At 35.3% G+C, this 22559-nt stretch overlaps 2 protein-coding genes and 1 pseudogene across 2 annotated transcripts; all 3 read left to right on the forward strand.

Annotated features, from left to right (window-relative positions):
• The first annotated feature begins 2145 nt into the window (after positions 1–2145).
• LOC131614826 (auxin response factor 18-like) lies at positions 2146–3236 on the forward strand. Its single transcript, XM_058886375.1, has one exon. It carries the CDS (start codon positions 2151–2153, stop codon positions 3234–3236), a length of 1086 nt encoding a protein of 361 aa, XP_058742358.1. The 5' UTR covers positions 2146–2150.
• A 5083-nt stretch (positions 3237–8319) lies between these two features.
• On the forward strand, positions 8320–8770 carry LOC131614827 (uncharacterized). The gene is made up of 2 exons (XM_058886376.1): positions 8320–8612; positions 8695–8770. The coding sequence occupies exons 1-2, from the start codon at positions 8320–8322 to the stop codon at positions 8768–8770; spliced, it is 369 nt and encodes a 122-aa protein (XP_058742359.1).
• Positions 8771–12311: 3541 nt separating this feature from the next.
• LOC131614829 (auxin response factor 18-like) lies at positions 12312–22019 on the forward strand (annotated as a pseudogene).
• Positions 22020–22559: the final 540 nt, after the last annotated feature.

The following is a 22559-nucleotide window of genomic DNA, read 5'->3' on the forward strand; positions in this document are numbered from 1 at the left end:
AAAATTTTCAAATTTTCAGAAATCCCTCCATCAAGTTGTTAGGGTTTTTAATATTTTTTAAATTAATGTAAATCCAGCGACGTTATGACCACGTCGCAAATATATTTTTTTTAAAAAAAATATCTCTGACTCCATCCATTTTTACGTTATCTTCAATATTTTATTAATAAAAGGTGTAGTGACGTGGTAACCACGTCGCAACCACCAATTTCTAGCCACGTTTTAACCACTTCACAACTTCACGTGGCTGGGAACATATTTTTTGTAGTGAGTGTTAACGAAAAATCTTTTTTAATGTTTTGTAGATAACAAAACTTGTTAATTTCTTGTAAGCTTACTGAAGCTATTTTAATTAGTGGTGTAAGTCTGACGAGATTAAGAAAATACATAGTTGAAAAGGTGTATAGAAGAATTTTTTTAAAGCAAAAGTAAATAAATCTCCTAGATTGCAAGGTCTGAAACATACACTTGAGTGAAATAGTATAAATCTTGTTGTGTGATCTCTCTTAAATTCTATTATCTATTGTATTGTCAATCACACGGTAATTAAAATTGGACCGACCGGTTCAACAGGTTAGACAGAGAACTAGAACCCTAACCGTTTCAAAATAATGCATGATTTAATTTTCTTTTTCCTTTTCTAATCAACTTGATGTCCAGTCCGATTTTAATTACATTGTTCAATCATATTCACACACAACACTAAAATATTATCTTAAATTTACACTAAACTTTCTTCTCCAACTATTCCTTGAAGACTCTTGGAGATGTAAAAATAATTGTACTCCGTTGCTGTTTATTGAAAAAATGAATTTATATTTAATTTTATTTTAGAAAAAATGACTTTTGAATTAAAATATTAAATAAACATAAAGTTATAATTTTTTCTTATAATTTGTACAGTGATAGAAAAAAATTGTGTATTTGTTTTTTCTTATAAATCGATGGGAGTAAGCTATAAAGCTTTTTCCCTAACAAGTTTAGATAAGAATCTATACTTAATAGCAATATAACATAAATTACTAGAAACAATAAACAACACAGAGAGCGCCAAAATTAAAATGAAGAAAAAGTTGAAATTGAAGAGTGAGAGAGAGGGGGAACCACCCGGGAGAAAGGTTAAATGGAATATATTGAGGGTGGCGCTTGCTGCATACATCATCTTTGGCCGGAGGAACTGTACATGCGGAGGTTTACGTATCATTTTTGGTTTCTTTGTACTGATTTGTTTAATTTAGGGCATGTTTGGATAATTGGTTTATTTGAAGTTTATAGCACAACTGCTTAACAAAATAAGCAGAACAAAAATTGCATATGCTATTTTTTATAAAAAAAATTAATTATTTTTATATGTGCCATTAACTATTTCAGTTAATCTATGAGAATTTATAAAGAATACTATAAGCTCTTCTATTGGTGAATTTGCATTGTTGTTGGGTTCATAACTGTTTGCTATGTGGTGCTTCATTCTGTTATAACCGTTTCAAAGCTGTTATTTTTACATCAACTCTTTCAAACTACTACAGACTCTCAAGAACAATTTTACATCAACTTCTAAACTTTGCTATTCTCTCTTTCTCTCCCCATCACATCTCTCTCCTAGGGATTGCAGAATCAAGCAATCAGCGAAGGTACTTTCCTTTTCTTCTTTATCTTTCTTTTTGTTCTTTCTTCTACTCCTCTTGCTTTTTCTATTTCATTTCTATTGCTTCTTCTTTTTAACTTTCAATCTTGTTTTTTATTGCTTCTTGATATCTTTATGAACTTTGGAAGGGGAAGAATCCGCTGCAACTTTGTCATACTGAGATGAGAGTGATTATGTTGTAGGGAGTCCTTAATACACGTTATCTCATTGAAATTTTCTTGAGTTTGTTACACGTTTTCTTCTTTCTCTGTAGTTATAACTAGGGCTGAATATATTTGATCGATTTAGATTTAGATACTTACACGTGTAATAGAGATTTTATGGTTATAACTATTGATTGAACAAATAAACTGCAATTTGTATTTCTGTCCAGTCATTCTTTCTGTAATTTCTGTCTAATTCATATCACAATTTTCCTTTTTAATAAATTTGGTGTGTGTGCAACTGAGTATACATTTCAAAACTAAATGTTAAAACTTCTTTTTATGCAGAACTTGATTTTAAAATGGCAAGATCTAGGAAAGGAAAAGAAAAAGTTGCAATAGAGTCAAAGAAGAATAAGACAGATGGGAACAAGGATGTGGATCCTCAGCTATGGCATGCTCTTGCTGGAAGAATAGTGCAAATTCCACAAGTTAACTCTAACATCTTCTACTTCCCTCAAGGTCATGCCGAGCATGCATATCAACCCGTCAATTTTCCTGCTGACATCAAAATTCCATCCCAAATTCCATGTAGAGTTGCAGCTATCCATTATAGGGCTGATCCTGACACAGATGAAGTGTATGCAAAACTCAGGCTTGTTCCTCTGAATAATAGCGAGGTTAGTTTTGATGATGATGCTGTTGCTGGCATCAATGATATGTCTGTAACTAGGAATAAATATCAATCTTATACAAAAACCTTGACACAATCTGAAGTAAGCCATGCTTCTTTTGGATTATCTTGTCCTAAGAATTGTGCAGAAACAATTTTTCCTCCATTAGATTATTCAGGTAACCCTACTTCCCAGGACATTTCTCCCACGGATGTTCATGGTGAAACATGGGAATTCAAACATGTTTATAAGGATGCGCGAAAGCGGCATCTGTTAACAACTGGGTGGAGTGAGTTTGTAACCGAAAAGCTACTTGTTTCGGGGGATTCACTTGTGTTTCTGAGAGCGGAAAACGGTGATCTTCATATTGGAATTCGAAGGTCTAAAAGAGGAAACAAATTTGGATCTAACCCTTCATCAAAGAGCAAACCTGTTAATGAAATTGGAATTCATCTTGTACCATCCCACGGAGAACTTACCTCGTCTTCAAGAGAGAAAGACGATAAACCTCAAAAACATGATATAGGAAATGAATTGAGAAGTGATAAGGTGATGGGAATTGGGAAAGTGAAGGCTGAAGATGTTATTGAAGCAGTAAGACTTGGTGTCAATAAGCAACCATTTGATGTGGTTTACTATCCTTGGGTTGGTACTCCCGAGTTTTTTGTGAAAACCTCATTAATTAGAACAGCAATTCAGAATAAGTGGCGTTGTGGAATGAGGTTCATGATGGCCATTGAAACTGAAGACCCGTCAATGAAAGCGCTCTGGTAGGGGGGGTTATGAGAGCGCTTTTAAAAAGCGCTCTGGTAGGGGGGGTATGAGAGCGCTTTTAAAAAGCGCTCTGGTAGGGGGGTTATGAAAGCGCTTTTAAAAGCGCTCTTATAGGGTGGGTGCTACGAAAGCGCTTTTGGGATAAAAGCGCTCTGGTAGGGGGTGTTATTAAAGCGCTTTTGAAAAGCGCTCTGGTAGCCCATTTAAAAAATTATATATTTTACAAACACACGCGTTTTGTTTCAGATCTTTCTTCTTCCTTCGTTGCTCCGCCGTCCTCTCTCTGAAACCCTAGCAACCTCCGTCGTTCTTCTTCCTTTCAGATCCAAAACACACGAGTTTATGGTGAGTTGAGGTTCGTGTTGTTGCTGAGTTCGGTTTCGATTCTGAATCTACAAACCAAAACCGGGTGAGACCTTTCTGAGTTTATTTCTTATTCTCTCTTCCTCTCTCAAATTTCTGAAGGGTTTGTTTGATTAGGAAAGTGATGAACAAATGTTTGGGTTTGATGAATGTTTGTCTGGTTATGTTTAATGATGATTTGTGAATGGTTTTGTTTCTGATGAATGGTTTGCGTGTATGAGAAAGATGAACAATTAGGGTTTTGGTTAGTGTTTGCGGCTGTGTATTGTGATTGTTGTTGGATGAATATGAACAATGTATTTACAGTTTCTGGAGAGGTTTTTCGAAGATGATGAACAGAATTTTTTTTAGGGTTTTTGGTTGTTGGCTCTACGGCTCTACGGCTGATTTTTTTTAGGGTTTTTGGTTGTTGGCTCAATTGACTTGTTCTTTTATCAAAAACTATTTTTATGTGCATGTGGTTGTTAATTGATTTCTTATAAATTGGTTTCTGTTCTGGTATAGCACTATTTTTATTAACTATTTTGTCTTTTGTTCGGAGATGAGGAAATTTTTGGTTGATAGAGAAAATATTGAGAATGTGAATGTTGTGTAAATAATCACGTTTTTCTATTGTAGGTTGAGCTTCAAACAGTGGATGGACTGGTAAAGGATAGAACACAATGTGCCCCTGCCGATTATGTTCCACAGAATATGAATCAAGTAATGTACCCCGAAGTCTTCTGTGGCAGGATCGTTCGGGGTACAGTTATTTGATTCATATTCTGTGACACAATACAACATAGCTCAGGTGACTACTGGTTCTCCACTAAAGCATCAATACAACATAGCTCCAGATAATACAGGAAGCGTACATTGGTTGCATAAGAACTCGGAAGTTGTTTCCCATTTAGTTGTTTTGGTTTAGAAATATGTGAATTGGTTTAGTTGTTTTGGTTTAGAAATATGTATATATGTATTTTGATTTACATTAATGGTATATAATATAATACTTTTTTTGTATATAATCGATATCGATTATAATGGTATATATCGATTTGAAATGATAAATTATAGGTTCATGAAAAAATACTGCCAAAAAATAGTAAATTACAGGTTCTAAAATATTGCTGCCAAAAGTGCAGGTTTAGAAATAATAAAAAACATAAAAAAAAAACGCAACATACGAAAGCGCTTTTGAAAAAAGCGCTCTTATAGGGGTGCCTACCAGAGCGCTTTTTCCTGAAAAGCGCTCTTAAAGGGGGGCCTACAAGAGCGCTTTTTCCAGAAAAGCGCTCTTATAGGGGGGCCTACCAGAGCGCTTTTAAAAGCGCTTTCGTAGCCTATGCCAGCGCTGGCTTTGGCAGCGCTTTAAAGCGCTGTTAGAGGCCAAAAAAAGCGCTTTTAAAAGCCTTGCGCGTTGTAGTGAACCAGGACAGGTTGAACGATAAATCCATCAGCTAGAAGTCTTCCATTGCCTTCATTATTTCCATCGCTTCGTTTTTGGAAACCCTACTAATTCGAGGTTGGGTATTTGTAATGGGCCAACATAACTATGAAGAGGACATGAAGGAAACCTTACCGCAAATCAAACTTAAATGGACTATTATCAGTGTTTTAAAAATCGAACCAAATCGGTAGATCAAATCAGAAACCGAAAGAATTATTGGTCGGGTCTAATTGTTAGACCGAGTATGCTATTGAATTGGTGAAAACGGGTGAATGAGTGGTTTTGGAAAACCGGCAGTTCAAAACGACGTTGTTTTCATAATTCTTTTAAGAAAAAAATTAAACTTTATTCAAAATTTATATGGAACAACTTTCCCTTATTTGCAATTATCTGATTCAAAATTTATTTAAATTTGTATTTCATATTATTATTTTGTTGTGAGTGATGATTATATTTAAATATTAAATTTAAATAATGAACATGTGAAATTATGATAATTTTGAAGGTGTCGTGATATTTTTTAGAAACCGAGTCATCCGGTTCGACCGATTTAATAAATATATAGTTTATTATAGAGTTCCGTTTATTCAACCGAATTATCCGGATTAATCCGATTAAGTTGAGTGGTTTGACCACTGACCCAGTGGTTCGACCAATGAACTAGTATCCTCACTGGTTTGATGACCGGTCCGACATTTAAAAAACTGAATACTACAAGGCACAAATATTTAAAAGACTTTGTGGTCCCCAAAGGAAGGAAACACCGATTCAAAAGAGTCTAGAATAGTTCTTGCTGAGTCATTTATTTTTTGTTACATCAAGAATCCTAGTGGGATGTAAATTACGGTTGTGTTGTAACCAATTATGGCCATATACTCACTCCGTCCCAAATTATAAGACGCGTTGGAGAAAAAACTTGTCCCAAATTACTAGTCACTTTTCATTTCCAATGCAACATTCATACAATTTTTTCAAATATACCCTCTATCATTTATTACTCTTCTTTTTCATACTCTTTTAGTTTCGCTTTTCAATGTAATTATTGAAGGATATTTTGTTAAAATTATACATCATTTCACTTTTCCATAAAGCAATACTTACATTTCTTAATTCGTGTGAAATGCCCAAAACGTCTTATAAATTGGGTCGGAGATAGTAGTACAATTCATTAGATTTTCTTCTCTGTTGTATTGTGTTCACAACATTTGGTGCTTTCATTACATTGCCACCATGAGTTCACCGCCCCCCCCCCCCTTTGAGAACTATTCTTCCATTCCTGTTTCATCTTCCCCAACTTCCACAAGTACTCCATCTTTCACTACTTCGTCTACCCACAAACTGACTTCCAGCTTGTTTAATGTAAATTTCTTAATAATTCATTTTTTTCTTTATTTAGATGGCATGCTACATGAATATGTGAAAAAATTAATTATATTCTTCCATATTGAATTTTACTATTCTTTGTTGATATATTTGCGGTTTGGTGTGGGCTGAATTTTTAACTTTGAATAATATAATAGGCATTAAAATTTCCCAATCAACAACTTGCAATTTAAATAGAAAAGTCTCAACTTGATGTTTATTTGGAGGAGCCTAGCTTGGATTCTACTTATCAAAACTATGATGACTTGAATGTTCTTCAATGGCGGAAGGAGAATATGTATCGGTTTAAAGATTAATCTTTAATGGCTCGTGATTTGATAGACAATCCTATCACTACTGTTGCATCTGAATATGCTTTTAGCATTGGTTCTATCATTCTTAACAAATATAGAAGTCGTTTATTAACGAAAAATGTGGAGGCTTTTTTTTGCACTCGCAATTGGCTTCACGGTTTTAACAGTTCAGGTATATAATCATATATAATCATATTTTTAATTGATTTATTTCATTTATATGTGGTTTATTTGGCTACATAAAATATATGGTTGTGACTTTTTTTACATCTTATTTTATGTTGTTGTAGTGGGTGACGATGAGGAAAGGAATGATGTAAGGTTCCAGCCAATTTCTATGACATTAACTAAAGCTTCATATGCTTATGACGTAGACTATAATTGATGAAGTGTTTGTCATGGAGCCTTTAGGATTGGGTTTTTGCTTATTGTTTTTGGTTGTCTTTGTTTAACTTGTGCTAGTTTGTTTTACTAATTTATGTCTCTGCATGTCCTAAACTAGATTAGATTGTGGATGTTGGTTTTTTGGTATTATGATGTTAGTGCCATAACATGATTGAACTAAGTAGACTATTTTGGTGTTTTACTATGTTAGTTTTTCAGTTTTTGATTATGACATTGACATTAAGATTTATTGAAGTTTTATTATGCATGGTTAAAAAATATATTTTGTTGGCCTATTTGATAATGATTAAAAAATTTGTAAATTGTGTAATAAATGAAATTGTAAAAAAAAATTAAACAAAATTGACGGGACAGCCCGCTAACCCGCCAACTCGTAAATAAACGGGACAGACTTGACTTTTAAACTCAGACACCTAAGTTGGTCTGCCCTGCCCCGCTTTTGAACGGGCCTAAACGGGACGGATAACCCACTTTACCACCCCTAATTGCCATCATTTGAAATGACTTTCCTCAAAATTAAAGTGTTTGTTGAAATTAGAAATAATTGAATTGTTACCAATAATTTCTTCGATAAATATAGCATAAAGAAACATCTTAAAAAATATTAAAAACTCTTGGAGTTGTAAAAATAATTGTAATTGGTTGTTGTTTATTGAAAACTTGAGTCATAAAACAAATTAGATACAATTTAATTATAATTTTATTTTAGAAAAAACAACTTTTAAATTAAAATGATTAGATAAAAATAAAGTTATGTTTTTTTCTTATAAATTAAAATGATTAAGAAATAGAAAAAAACGTGTATTTGTTTTCTATTTCATTTCTATTGCTTCTTGATTTTAAGTTTCAATTATCTTCTTGATTTTAAGTTTCATTTGCTGGGTTAGTCCTTTATACACATTTTCTTCTTTCTGTGTGGTTTTACAAAGTTGCACTGCAATGAGCTAATGACTAGGGCTGAATATATTTGGTTGATTTAGATTGAGCAAAAAAAGTGAAATTTCGTTTGGCTTATTTTGCAAATCACCTTATAATGCAGAATTCGATTTTAAAATGCCGAGATCTAAGAAAGGTTGCAGTAGAGAGTCAAAGAAGAAGAAGAAGAAGAAGAAGATAGATGGAAACAAGGATGTGGATCCTCAGCTATGGCATGTTGAGTAGTCTAAAAGATGATGAAAGAAATTTTGTGAATGACGTGACGAAGTACAATATGGCACCAAGGTACATCGTGTCTGCTTTGAAAGACAAAGACTTAGAAAATCCCACGAGTATTACCCAGATATATCGAGCTAGAGCAACATACAGATTGGGCAAGAGAGGTGCACTGACAGAAATGAAAATTTTATTGAGCCTTATTCACCGAGAGAAATACATATGTTGGTCTAGAAATAAGGAGAATTCAAATATTGTGGCTGATATCTTCAAGACATGCCTTGACTCTGTCAAGTTGTTGAATATGTTTCCTCTGGTGTTGTTTTTTGATTGCACATACAAGACAAAAAGGTAATAATTTTAATGTTAATTTCTCCCATCTTAAAAATATGTCGAGTGATCTGGTTGCTGAATGCGTTTTTTAATCGTGTAGGTACCGACTACCACTGCTTGAGATTGTTGGTGTTACATCAACAAAATTGACGTTTTCAGTTGCTTTTGCATATTAGAAACATGAAATGGAGGAGAACTTCACATGAGCACTAGAGAGGCTTAAGGAGTTGTTCTATTATGAGAAGTTGCTACCAGATGTCCTGGTGACGGACCGGGAACTTGCATTAATGAATGCCATTGATTCTATGTATCCAAATGCGTCTCATTTGTTATGTACGTTTCATATTTCAAAAAAATGTTAGCATGAAATGTAAAGAGTATGTGAAATTAGAAATACAAGAACATGTCATGGATCAGTGGAATAACATGATGTGTTCAAATACAGAAGACGAATTTGATGTACATCTAAACCACTTCGAGAGTGTATGTGGTGATATTCTATCATTTGTCAAGTATATGAAAGAAACATGGTTAACACCATTAAAGGAAAGAGTTGTTGCTGAATGGACTAACAGAGTCACTCATTTAGGGAACAACACAACAAACAGGTACATTCTTCTAAAAGAAAATATGTTTATGTTTTCTATCTGTGAGTTGTTTTATTTAACGTGTCTATGATTCCTAGGGTGGATTCTGCATATTGGAGTCTGAAGAACATGTTGACTACAAGTCGTGCGGATTTATGTGCAAGCTGGGAGGCTGTGAACATAATGTTGAAGTTGCAGCTAGGTTCCATACGAGTGTCGTTTCGAAAAAGTATCGTCAACATTGAGCATCGGTATAACACTCCATTCTATTCTAAATTGCATATTTTTGTTTCAAGACAGTGTGTTCAACTCATTAGAAAGGAACTAGAAAGAGTCAAATTTGTTGGTGCGAGCAAGCAGATGTGTGGTTGTTACATTAGAACAACACATGGGTTACCGTGTGCGTGTCAGCTCGCCGGTTACCAAATTCTAGGCATACCTATAGCTTTGGAGTCTATCCATGTGTTTTGGAGGAAATTGCAAATTTCAGAATATGAGGTGAGTCCTGACGAGACCAAGTGGGATTTAGAAGAGGAGTGCGAAGAGTTGAAGCGACAATTCAATACTATGGGTATTGTGGGTCAAAGGGTGTTGAAAAAAAGAAGTTTGTGATCTTGCCTATCCATCTATATCTTCAGTATGTCCACCGCCAGTGAAATAAAAACCAAAGAGAGGAGTTAAGAAGAGTAGAAAAAGTGAGGAAAATGATGTGCATCGTGATCCAAGTCAGTCAGAATATGATGATGCTTCACAGAGGAGTCAGACTGCAAAGAGATCATGCACACAACCAAGTGGGAGTCAATCATCAACCATGCCTATTAGTAAGTAACCTTCTACCAATCCTACAAAAGCCAAGTACTTGTCACAGTTTCCTGCTTTCTATCATCTGTACATCGATGACATTGTTGATGTTGAACCAGATGAAAATTGTGGTTTCCGTTGTATTTCATCTGCATTAGGATTGAGGGAAGATGCATGTTATAATGTTCGAAGACAGTTGCATACTCAAATCCAGCAACACACAGATTTGATTTCCAAGTTGTTCTATGACAATGTCTCTGATGCTAGTAATTCATTACTCATAAATCACTTGGGTGTTCAGGGTAAGGAGAATTGGATGACGACTCTGATATGAGTTACCCTATTGCTTCTAATTATAGTGTTGTATTTGTTTCTCTTTCCAAGTTAATGAACATAACATTTTTCCCGCTTCTCATAGCTCCACCCCCATACACGAGTCGACATACAATCATTGTTGTTGGTTTTGTCAACCGTAATCATTGGGTTCAGGTGAAGTTGAGACCTGATTGTCCACTGCCTCCCATCAGTGATCGTTGGAGAAAGAATTGTTCTAATAATGCAAAAGCATGGGAATCAACATATGCGGGTCGGTTCAGACACTGGGAAGAATTGTCTAGGAAGTCAGACATTGGAAAAAATTGTTCTAATGATGCAAAAACTGTAGTTTTGTTGTAATGCATCTATGTATGACATATATTATATTTATATATTAAGACAGTTAGTTAGTTAAAAAAAATTAAGACCCAGTATTACCGGAAATTTGAAATTTCTGGTATTTTTCAATTATTGAAAATTTCAAATTTTCGGTAATTTTATAAACTGAAGTCACATCGGAATTTTCAAATTTTCGGCAAAATTTTCGGTACCGAATTCTGGTAAGTTTTTAATTGAAAAACATACCGGATATTTAAAATTTCCGGTGCCGGAAATTTAAAATATCCCATATCTATTATCTGGCGCGGTAACTAGGTAATTTCAACAAAATTTTTGATATTTATCTAAAAATTCCGGTACGGAACCGGAAATTTCCAAAAATCCAATATCTTACAAGGTTATATGATAAAAACGCACCCCTTAAGAGTGACATGTATAATATGAGAGTGACATGTAAATTTCTCGTAATTTCTCCCAATCTCGTATATTAGTTCTTTTGGGCTTAAGACTACCCTTCATAAAAAAAATGGTTCTATATAACATAATTCTAAAAAAAATATAGTTATAAATTTAAGTGGATCAATGTGTATCAAGTACGTACTCAATTTTATAATATATATTGTATACTTTAAATGGAAAAATTATTTTTAAATTGCAATTACATTTAGAATTATTATTATTGTGCTCTTTTAAATTTTATATATCATCTCATCCACTTTTACACTTTTATACACATAAAATTAATATTTTATTTTCTAAAATCATTCTTAAATCTTTAAATATGAAAGTTTGACAAATTTTGACAACTCAAAATTACACGTGACACACTCAAATTATAATTTATTGTAAAAAAGAATTTTATGCTACTTCATTAAAAATATTATTATTTATTCCAAGTCATGCATCAGTGATAAAATATTACCAAAATATAATAATTAGTAATTACCATGATATACGTAACAGAAATGAGTTGAAACTTGAAACAAACCACATGGCGTAGACGGAGGAGCTCGAAGAGTGGTTTGATATTTTCTGTTAGAGAGTTAGACACGTGGCTTAATCTAAAACACCCGATTCATCTAACGGCCTAGATTCATCCAAAGGAAGGTAACATTCCCGCAATATTTATAGTGACGTGTTATTCTGCATGTGTAGTAAGTAGTAACATTCCCTATTTTAATGGAAACAAAACAGGAGATATTCTTGGTCTTTTGAAACAAAGCACTAAAGCAGGAGATATTCTTTGAAACAAAACAGGAGTCTGTCAACGGTTTTTGCATATATATAGTTTATGGTTCCTCTTTATTCACCACACCAAATACTCTCACACTGTACACGCTGAATTTTTTAACAGGTTAATTTCACTGTTTTTCCATTGCAATCTTTGATACAAGTTTTTGTTGTCAACATTGGGAAGAAAATTCTCAAACTCCATGTTATATGATTTCTTGCAAATAAGTAGCACTGATTATTGTGTTTTTAAGGAAAAAAATGCATTACGATAACACTCTTTTTTTCATCGTTTGATGCAGAATTTAATTTTAATATGGCGGGGTCTATGAAACCGAGAGCAAACGGTTGCAATCGAACTCGTCCTTCTAATAAGAAGAAGGAAAAGGAGTCAAGGAAGAAGTTGATTGATGGGAACAGAGATGTGGATCCTCAACTATGGCATGCTGTTGCTGGAGGAATGGTTCAAATTCCAGAACTTAACTCTAAGATATTCTACTTCCCTCAAGGTCACGCCGAGCATGCATATCAACCTGTCAATTTTCCTACTGACTTCAAAATTCCATCCAAAATTCCATGTAGAGTTGCAGCTATTCATTATAGGGCCGATCCGGCCACAGATGAAGTGTATGCAAAACTTAGGCTTGTTCCTCTGCATACTAGCGAAGTTAGTATGGATGATGACGATGTTGCTGACATCGATAATATGTCTGAAACCAAAAATAAATATCAATCTTACACGAAAATATTGACACAGTCTGATGCAAACAATGGTGGTGGATTCTCTTGTCCTAAATATTGTGATAGAAGGGTAATAATAGGATTTATATTATTAGTATGGTTATTGGGCTTTTAGTAGTGTTTGGGCTTTTAAGTTATTATTATTATCCATTAAGAATGTTATATAATGTAGTCTCATGGAGACATTTAGAATCAATCAAAGAAATCAAAGTTTATGTTTATCTTTTATTTTAAGTCCTTTAATTTTAGTGTTCTTCCCCTTTTCAATTACAAACCCTAGATTATAGTTTTGATAGGATTAACTTCTTATCAATTGGTGCTTTCATCATGTACTCAAATCCTCCTATGAATTACCCTTATCTTACACCTTCATCTCATCAATGGAGCATCCCTCCTACCTATCCCACAAACCCCTCTTTCACAACTCCTATCACACCTCCACCTTCATTTCCATCCTTTCCATGGGAACTTTTCTCATCCTATTACACAAATCCATATGTTCCAACATCATCACCAAGTTTGTATCCAAATCATGGATATTCACCACATCCACCTAACCCTAATCCATATTCATCTTACTCATCATCTCCTTATTCATATTCATATGACTACAATATTTATCACCAACAACTCCAACCAACCAACACCTCCTCCATAATTTCTCATCAATATCAAACCTATTCTAGAAATAGAAGAGATTTTGATAAATATCTCCAAGTGACTCATTCCTCTTTTAAGAAATTATCTCAAAAAAATTCTCAAAAGCTTTCTGTTTCGCGAAAAAAACAAAAAGCTAAGTTTCCCAAAGTTCTCTTTGAAACAAATCTAAAACAACAATCAGAACAAACTCCTAATCCGAACATGGTCGGATTTTCTGCTTTCAACTTTGAATTGTCTTCTTTCACCGCGACTTCTTCTATGTTCGGATCTTCATCGGCGAATTCAACACAGTTTGGAGCATCTTTTTCGAACCCATTTGGAGCACCGTCGGATTCTCCACCGTTTGGAGCATCTACCTCGGCTTCTTCGACTTCTTCAACGCTGTTTGGGGCACCATCGTCGTCCTCGACCTCTTCGACTCTGTTGGGATTTGCGTCTTACATAACACCGTTTGGAGGAACTTCATCTGCTTCGACAACATCAACTCTGTTTGGTGGAACATCATCTACGACTGCAACAACAACATCCGTTTTTAACTCATATGAGACCGGCGCGAAGATATTGTTGTTTAATGATGTTTTAGAACATAATGCATATAAGGTGTTTGATAAAATACCTCTCTATGTTTCTGATGCGCTTACGTCGGAAGATACTGGTTCTATTGTTTCTATTGAAGCTGAGAATGACAAGGAAAGGATTGTGGATGGACAAGGTTTTCGAATTAGAGCAGATTGTGATGGATACTCTACTGCTAGTTCAATTGATTATGATGGTTTTAGTGACAGCGTGATGCAACACCGTTCCCAACAACCACGGTTCCCAGGGGAGTTAGATTTGGAGTTGCAGCAAGGTTTCCCTTTGAATACCATAGCGAAACCTCCACGACCTCCGGAACCTCCAGTTGTGTTGAATGCCTCAGCAGGCTCATATATTAGCGCCGAGACAGAATCTATACGTTGTGATTTTTCTGCAACATTATCACCAAAAGTCCCTTTGACTTCTCAAGAAATCACACCTTCACCAGCAGTAGAATCAAGTTTTGAACCCCCGGGTCAGATCAATTCACAAAAAGCAATAGAAGAAGGCGAGGAATATCTTGAGGTTCAAAATTGTGGCGTGGAAACAAATGATCATCCACACTCAATCTCATTGGAGTTACACGACCCTACCGGTTCCACGACTAACAACAACACCGAAATTGTGAATTTTGATTCTGCGGCAATAGAAATAGTTATCGAATCACTGACATTAGCATGGCCAGATGCACCGGGAACAAGCTTTGAACCCTTGACTGAACTTGGTCTACATACTGAAACAGAACCTCAAGTATCGGAAGCTGTAGCATATATTGAGAGCCACCATCCTACTGAGGAAACCGATATTGAGATTGATGCCGCTTCCGAGGTTAGTGCTGAAACCGAAACTGAAAACGAAGGTTCTCAAGTGAAAGTGGAGATGGATGTTCTCACTGGTGAGATGGTAATAATTCAATTGCCTCAAGTGTCGGTTTATCTTACGTATGGTGATAAAGATTTTGAAAAGTCAATAGTATATTACAGCAAATTTGGAGATTATTCAAATTCTTCTCAAATGGCATTCTTTCTCAATTATTCTCGCACTCTTCGTTTCATTCGTTCTCCCATTCCCGCAATGCTTCTTTCTTCTTCCGCATTTCAACAAGGTGATTATTTGGTGCTAAACAAGTGCAAGCTGATGGATGTCGGTAATGCTTGTTGGACGTATAAACAATTTACGAATGATATTCAGACAAGGCAATATAGATGTCCCGAGGTTCTTCTTGGTTCCAACTACTCAACTCCAGCTGATATGTGGTTCTTTGCTTGCTTTTGCTTTGAGCTTGCCACTGGTGATGTTCCTTTTTATCCTCACAGTGGTGATAACGATGATAGGGATGGGGACCATCTGGCATTGATGAGGGAGCTTCTTGGAATGATGCCTCGCAAGATTGCTCTTAATGGTCGTTATTCCCGGCACTTTTTCAATAGATGTAGTGATTGGCGACACATTTGTCGGTTGCGGTTCTGGCCTATCACTAAGGTGCTGCATGTGGGTTGCAAGAGTGGAAATTGCATATGGTCTGCTTCATATCCCAGAAACAAGGCATCTAACAAGGCATCTGCTAGATCTGTCAAGGGGATTAAGAAAATTGGTGTCATTGGTTCTCCTTTCACATTTGCCACTACATTAGAGCATGAATACAAGAGTGATATCTTTGGAGAGAGAGGAATTTTACTGGGTGCCGTTCATGGAATTGTTGAGTCCTTGTTTAGAAGGTACACTGAAAATGGAATGAGTGAAGATCTTGCTTATAAGAACACTGTTGAGTCCATAACAGGAGTAATATCTAAAACCATCTCAACTCAGGGCATGTTGGCTGTATACAATGCTTTATCTGAAGATGGAAAGAAGGAATTTGAGAAAAGTTATGGTAAAGCGGTGCAATTCTTTACCATGTTCCGAAAATCAAAACTACCTTGCATGATAAAATTGATTTTTCAAGTTCTGAATTTTGTGTTGCAAATAATCAGTGACAATTTTTCATTCAAGCAATGGGATCCAGGAACAATATCTCTATTCTCATATTGATTTTTAGAACCTTGAGGACAAGGTTCATGTGAACCCCGCGGCAATGATAGAAGGGTAATAATAGGATTTATATTATTAGTATGGTTATTGGGCTTTTAGTAGTGTTTGGGCTTTTAAGTTATTATTATTATCCATTAAGAATGTTATATAATGTAGTCTCATGGAGACATTTAGAATCAATCAATGAAAAATCAAAGTTTATTTTATCTTTTATTCTCTTAGCTTGTAGTGTTCTTCCCCTTTAGTGTAGACAACCCTAATTTCATAGTTTGGTAGGAATCTTCCTATCATATTGTGCCGAAACACTTTTTCCTCCATTAGACTATTCAGATATGCTTCCTTCTCAGGAAATTTCTCCCAAGGATGTGCATGGAGAAACATGGACATTCAGACATGCCTACAGGGGCGCGCCAAAGCGGCATCTGTTCACAACTGGATGGAGTGATTTTGTGACCGCCAAGCTACTTGTTTCGGGGGATTCTCTTGTGTTTGTGAGAGATGAATACAATGATCTTCATGTTGGAATTCGAAGGTCTAAAAAACGAAACGACTGTAAATTTAACTTTTCATTAAAGAGGAAACTTGGTAGTGAAACTGGAATTTGCCTTGGACCATCATACGGTAGACATTCTTCATCTTTAGGAGAATTGAGAATAAGTGATAAGGTGATGGGAATTGGGAAAGTGAAGGCTGAAGATGTTATTGAAGCAGTAAAACGTGGTGTCAATATGCAACCGTTTGATGTGGTTTATTATCCTGGGGTTGGTACTCCCGAATTTTTTGTGAAAACCTCTTTAATTAGAACAGCACTTCAGATTAGGTGGCATCGTGGAATGAGGTTTAAGATGGCCATTGAAACTGAAGACTCGTCAAAGATAAATTGGTATATGGGAACAATTGCTTCTATTCAGGCTGCTGATCCAGCATGGCCCGACTCACTTTGGAGACTTCTGCAGGTATAGACATGTTCATTATATACTCCTTTTGAACTCAGATTTGTATTTTTAAAATTTGTTTGATTATTCTTGTAGGTTACATGGGACGAACCTGATTTAGTTACAAATACAAAAATGCTGAATCTGTGGCAAGTCGAAATAGCATCGGAAATGCCTTTTCCCCCTTTCTTGCCATCAAGTAAGAAACTGAGATTGGCTCAACACCCAACTTTCTCCATTGATGGCCAATTATCAATGCCAACTTTTCCAAATGCAGGCATGCAGGGAGCCAGGCATGATCATTTTAGTCACTCCAATTCACACTATCGTGTCGAGAAAATTCCACTAGGTCTCTTTTGGCCTTATTTCCGACAATCCTTTGATCAAGATGCCTCAACATCGAGGACTGTCCCTAATAGCCCGACATTGCAAAAGGACAGCAGTAGTGAGAATGCTTCCGGTGAGAATGTTTCAGGCTTGATATCAATTTCTACACAACCATCAGAGAAAATGGATCATGCGAAGCCGAAACATCTGGTGCTTTTTGGCCAAAAAATAGTTCATAGTAAGCCGAAGGAGTTGGTGCTTTTTGGCCAAAAGATACACATTGACTCAGGATATGAAAATGGTGAGGAGAAAATCACTAAATATTCTTCTGATTCTCCTCTACAAGACTCCTCTAGTGAGAGGCTGGAATGTAATCTAGAGAACCAATGCATAAAAGATACACTGGAAGGAGAAACAATGGAGATTGAAGATTCAGGTAAGAACTAGAAATGAAATGTAGCATCGTTTTATGTATTGCAAAAACTGGTTCATCTCTTAGAAATTGATAATAATAATAAATTTGATGCTGTTTCAGTGAGTCCATCAAATGAGGCAGCGTGACAGTTCTATTAGCAATGGAAGGAAGAAATGTAGCCTGTGTGCGAGTGAATCCTATTACTATAGTCATAATTTGCTACAAAATGTTATCTGTGTATTCCAATACTTGGACAGTTTATTCAATTCTAATTCATCTTGCATTGAGTTTTTCTACTATGTTGATTTTTTTGGTAGCGCTATGGATAACTGAAGTTCGAAACCCACCACTTATGTTGAGATAAATGGATTCCAATTTCAGTGACATGACAGAAAAAGTTTTGACTCAAGTGACATGACAAAATTAAACTTATTTCAATACATATTAATTCAGACTTAATATTATACTCTATCCTTTTCAAATTATACATCAAAGAAAAATAAAAGTCACATTTATTAAAAAAAACATAACATAATATATTCACAATTGACTTTCAACCATATTGAGCATCACAAATTTCAATGATCCGACTCAAAATTTCTTCTTTATGTACTCTAATATATGTGGTGACAAAGTTGTCAATTTTTACTCAACACATCCCAACTTAAACTATTGAAATGATACTTGATTACAACTCTATAGTATTTAAGACTTCATCATAATAAACTTTGGTTGTAATTTGCTTTCTAACAATTTAAATTAATGTTGCACAAAATTAAGTGACTCTTGAGTATGAAGATATGATGAATCGATTAAACAAATGCGAGCACAATTTATATTACACAGAATTAAAAAAAAAAAATTGGTGAGACATTTGTTAGCCATTGTGTTAGTTGGTTAGAAGTTAGTTATCAGTTATGGTAGTTACTCGCTTTGCAAGTAATATAACTCACTCTTGTATATAAGGACCATTTTATATCAATAAATAAAGTGATTTTTCCCTTGCACTAACAAGTGGTATCTGGAGCCCCTCCAAAGGGTCTTCTTTTCCTTGATTCATAGAAAAATAAAAAACGTAGTATTTGATTCAGGGTTTATCTTCTCGCTGGATCCGTGGATTTCAGATCCAAAGGCTTGTTTAGGATGGAAAGTCTAACTGTATGCTCGATGGCTGCAGAATTTTTTTTGTTTGTGAGAGGGTTTGGCAGTGGTGAGGAAGTGGTAGCAGCTGGGGTGGGTGGTTTGCGTTTCAGATGAGATTGTTGTTAGCTGGTCTGTGTTGGTCAATGTGAGAAATTTGGATGGTGTGATCTTTTTGTCTGCAGCTTGCATGAGATGGTCGTGCAATTGTATCTTCTGTTTCTTTTCTGGTTTTGTATCAGAGTGGTTTTGTTTCCAATTTGCAATGTGTTTGGGTATAACTATTTGCTTAGCTGATTTTGTGTAGCTGGGAACAATGTGACTTGTTATCGTTCTACTTAGACTATGGTTAGAAGTTGCAAAAAACAAGCTCTCCATTATGAAAAGAGAGAGATGATGAAATGCAAGAGTGAGAGAGAGGGAAGCTCTCGGGTGAAAGGTGAAATGGAATATATTGAGGGCGGCGCTCGCTGCATACACATCTTTGGTCAGAGGAACTGTCCATGCGGAGGTTTACGTAAGTTTTTGGTGTATTTCTCTCTAATTTCTTTGTACTGATTTGTTTAATTTAGGGCATGTTTCGATAATTGGTTTATTTGGAGTTTTATAACACAAGTGCTTATCAAAATAAACATTTATGCATAAAAATTGCATAAGCTATTTTTCTAAATTTTTTTAAAATTATTTTTATATGTGCCATAAATTACTTTCAGTTATCTATGAGAATTTATAAAAATAAATTAATTTTTTTTATAAATAATACTATAAGTTCTTCTATTGGTCAATTTGCATTGTTGTTGGGTTCATAACTGTTTGCTTTGTGGTGCTTCATTCTGTTATAACCGTTTCAAAGCTGTTATTTTTAAATGACCCAATTCTTTTACATCAACTCTTACAAACTACAGACTCTCAAGCACAATTTTACATTAACTTCTAAACTTTGCTATTCTCTCTTTCTCTCCCCATCACATCTCTCTCTTAGGGATTGCAGAATCAGGCAATAAGGGAAGGTACTTTGCTTTTCTTTTTATTCATTTCTATTGCTTCTTCATTTTAACTTTCAATCTTGTTTTTTATTGCTTCTTGATATGTCTATGAACTTTGGAAGGGGAAGAATCCGCTGCAACTTTGTCATACTGATAGTGATTTAGATTCATCTCATTGAAATTCTTGTGTTTGATACAAAGTTGCTATGCAATGTATTTGATTCATCTAGATTTAGATACTTTCACATGTAATGGTTATGACTTATGGCTATGCAATGACTGGGGCTAAATATATTTGATTCATTCTTTCTGTAATTTCTGTCTAATTCATATCACAACTTTCCTTTTTAATAAATTTGGTGTGTGTGCAACTGAGTATACAGTTTGACTTTTTTATGCAGAACTCGATTTTAAAATGGAAACATCTGGGAAAGGAAAAGAAAAAGATTGCAATAGAGAGTCAAAGAAGAACAAAGAGGTGGATCCTCAGCTATGGCATGCTTTTGCTGGAGTATTGGTTCAAATTCCACAAGTTAACTCTAACATCTTCTACTTTCCTCAAGGTCATGTCGAGCACGCATCTGAACCTGTCAATTTTCCTGCTGACTTCAAAATTCCATCCCGAATTCTATGTAGAGTTGAAGCTACCCGTTACAGGGCTGATCCTGACACAGATGAGGTGTATGCAAAACTCAGGCTTGTTCCTCTTAATAATAGTGAGGTTGGTTTTGATGATGACGATGTTGGTGGCATCAATGATATGTCTGTAACTAGGAATAACTATCAATCTTATACGAAAACCTTGACACATTCTGATGCAAACAATGGTTCTAATGGATTATGTTGTCCTAAGAGTTGTGCAAAAACAATTTTCCCCCCATTAGACTATTCAGGTACCCCTCCTTCTCAGAACATTTATCTCACTGATGTTCATGGCAAAGCGTGGGAATTCAAACATGTTTACAAGTGCAAGCCGAAGCGACATATGTTACAAACCAACTGGAGTGATTTTGTAACCGACAAGCATCTTGTTTCGGGGGATTCACTTGTGTTTTTGAGAGCTGAAAACGGTGATCTTCATATTGGAATTCGAAGGTCTAAAAGACTAAACGAAATTGGACTTAACCTTTCATCAAAGAGGAAACTTGGTAGCGAAATTGGCATTCCTATTGTACCATCATCATTCTCCGGACTTACCTTGTCTTGTGGAGAGAAAGATAATAAACTTCAAAAAAATGATAATGAAAATGGATTGAGAATAAATGATAAGATTATGGGTAGGGGAAAAGTGAAGGCTGAAGATGTTCTGGAAGCAGTAAGACTTGCTGTCAACATGCAACCGTTTGATGTGGTTTACTATCCTCGGGTTGGTACTCCCGAGTTTTTTGTAAAAACTTCTTCAATTAGAACAGCACTTCAGACTCAGTGGTATAGTGGAATGAGGTTCCAGATGGCCATTGAAATGGAAGACTCATCAAGGATAAATTGGTTTAGCGGAAGAATTGCTTCTGTTCAGGCAGCTGATCCAGCATGGCCTGACTCTCTTTGGAAACTTCTGCAGGTATATATGAACATGTTTATTACATACTACTTTTGAACTCAGTTATAATGATAAATAACTAATTGCATTTTTAACTTTGTATCAGTTTTAAATAATCTTTTGATATCATACTTTTTAGGTTACTTGGGATCAATCTGGTTTACATCAAAATACAAAAAGGGTAAATCCGTGGCAAGTGGAAATAGTATGGAACCCTTTTTCCTCTTTCCTGCCACCATCAAGGAAGAACCTGGGATTGCTTGAACATCCAGCTTCCCCCACTGATGGCCAACTTTCAATGCCAACTTTTCCAAACTACTTTCAAACTCCAAATATTCCAATTTTTCATTTACCAGAAACTAGTCCTGCTGGTATGCAGGGAGCCAGGCATGATCCTTTTGGTCTCTCTTTATCAGACCTTCACATCAATAAGTCTCCATTAGGTCTCTTTAATCCTAATTTCCAACAACCACATGACCATAATGCATCAACATCGAAGACGGTCCCGAGTAATGCTGTATTGCAAAAGGCGAATGACAGTGAAAATATTGTTTCGTGCACGCCATCAGAGAAACATAATCATGCAAAGTCGGCGCAGATTGTGCTTTTTGGTAAAACAATAAGGATTGACAAGGGATATGAAAATGCTGTGAATAAAATCACTACTAATTTTTCTAATCTTCTACAAGACCCGCCAAAACAATCTTCTGGTGAGAGGCTCGAACGTTATCCCGAGAACCAATGCATAAAAGAAACTTTGGCAGGAGAAACATCAGAGATTGAAGATTCAGGTAGAACTTAGGAATGAATTAAATTTAGTATTCTTTTTTGCATTGCAATTATTGGTCCATCTCCTATAAATTGATATATTATATATGTTGATGAATTTTTCCCTGCTCTTTCAGCAACTTCATCAAAAGAGGAAGGAGGTTCAAAATTTTAACGGAATCCATTAGCTGCACGACGGAGTCTACAGCAAAATTGCATCAGTTCAATTTGAAGAGCTTGATGATCAATTTTAAGTTCTTTCCCTTTTCTGTAAGATCATAGTTGGCTTATGTTGGTGTTTTATCATGATTTTTAAAAAAAAAAGACAGTTCTGAGTAAATATGAGTGGATCCTATAGGAAGAATTTCTTATAAACATGATTGGTTTATAAGAAGTTATCTATGTATTTCAACTTTCATTCATCTTGCATTATGTGCATTCTAAGGCTGAAATTTTATATCATGTACCTCAAAAAAATGGTGCATAATACTAAGAATTGTGCTAGTTTACAGAAAAGTGAAGAAAGAAAGATAGAAGAATTTTAAGTTTGGCGAAAGTCTAATAAGCAAATTAA

Source organism: Vicia villosa, linkage group LG6 (genome assembly GCF_029867415.1).
Source record: "Vicia villosa cultivar HV-30 ecotype Madison, WI linkage group LG6, Vvil1.0, whole genome shotgun sequence".
NCBI classification, from domain to species: domain Eukaryota; kingdom Viridiplantae; phylum Streptophyta; class Magnoliopsida; order Fabales; family Fabaceae; genus Vicia; species Vicia villosa.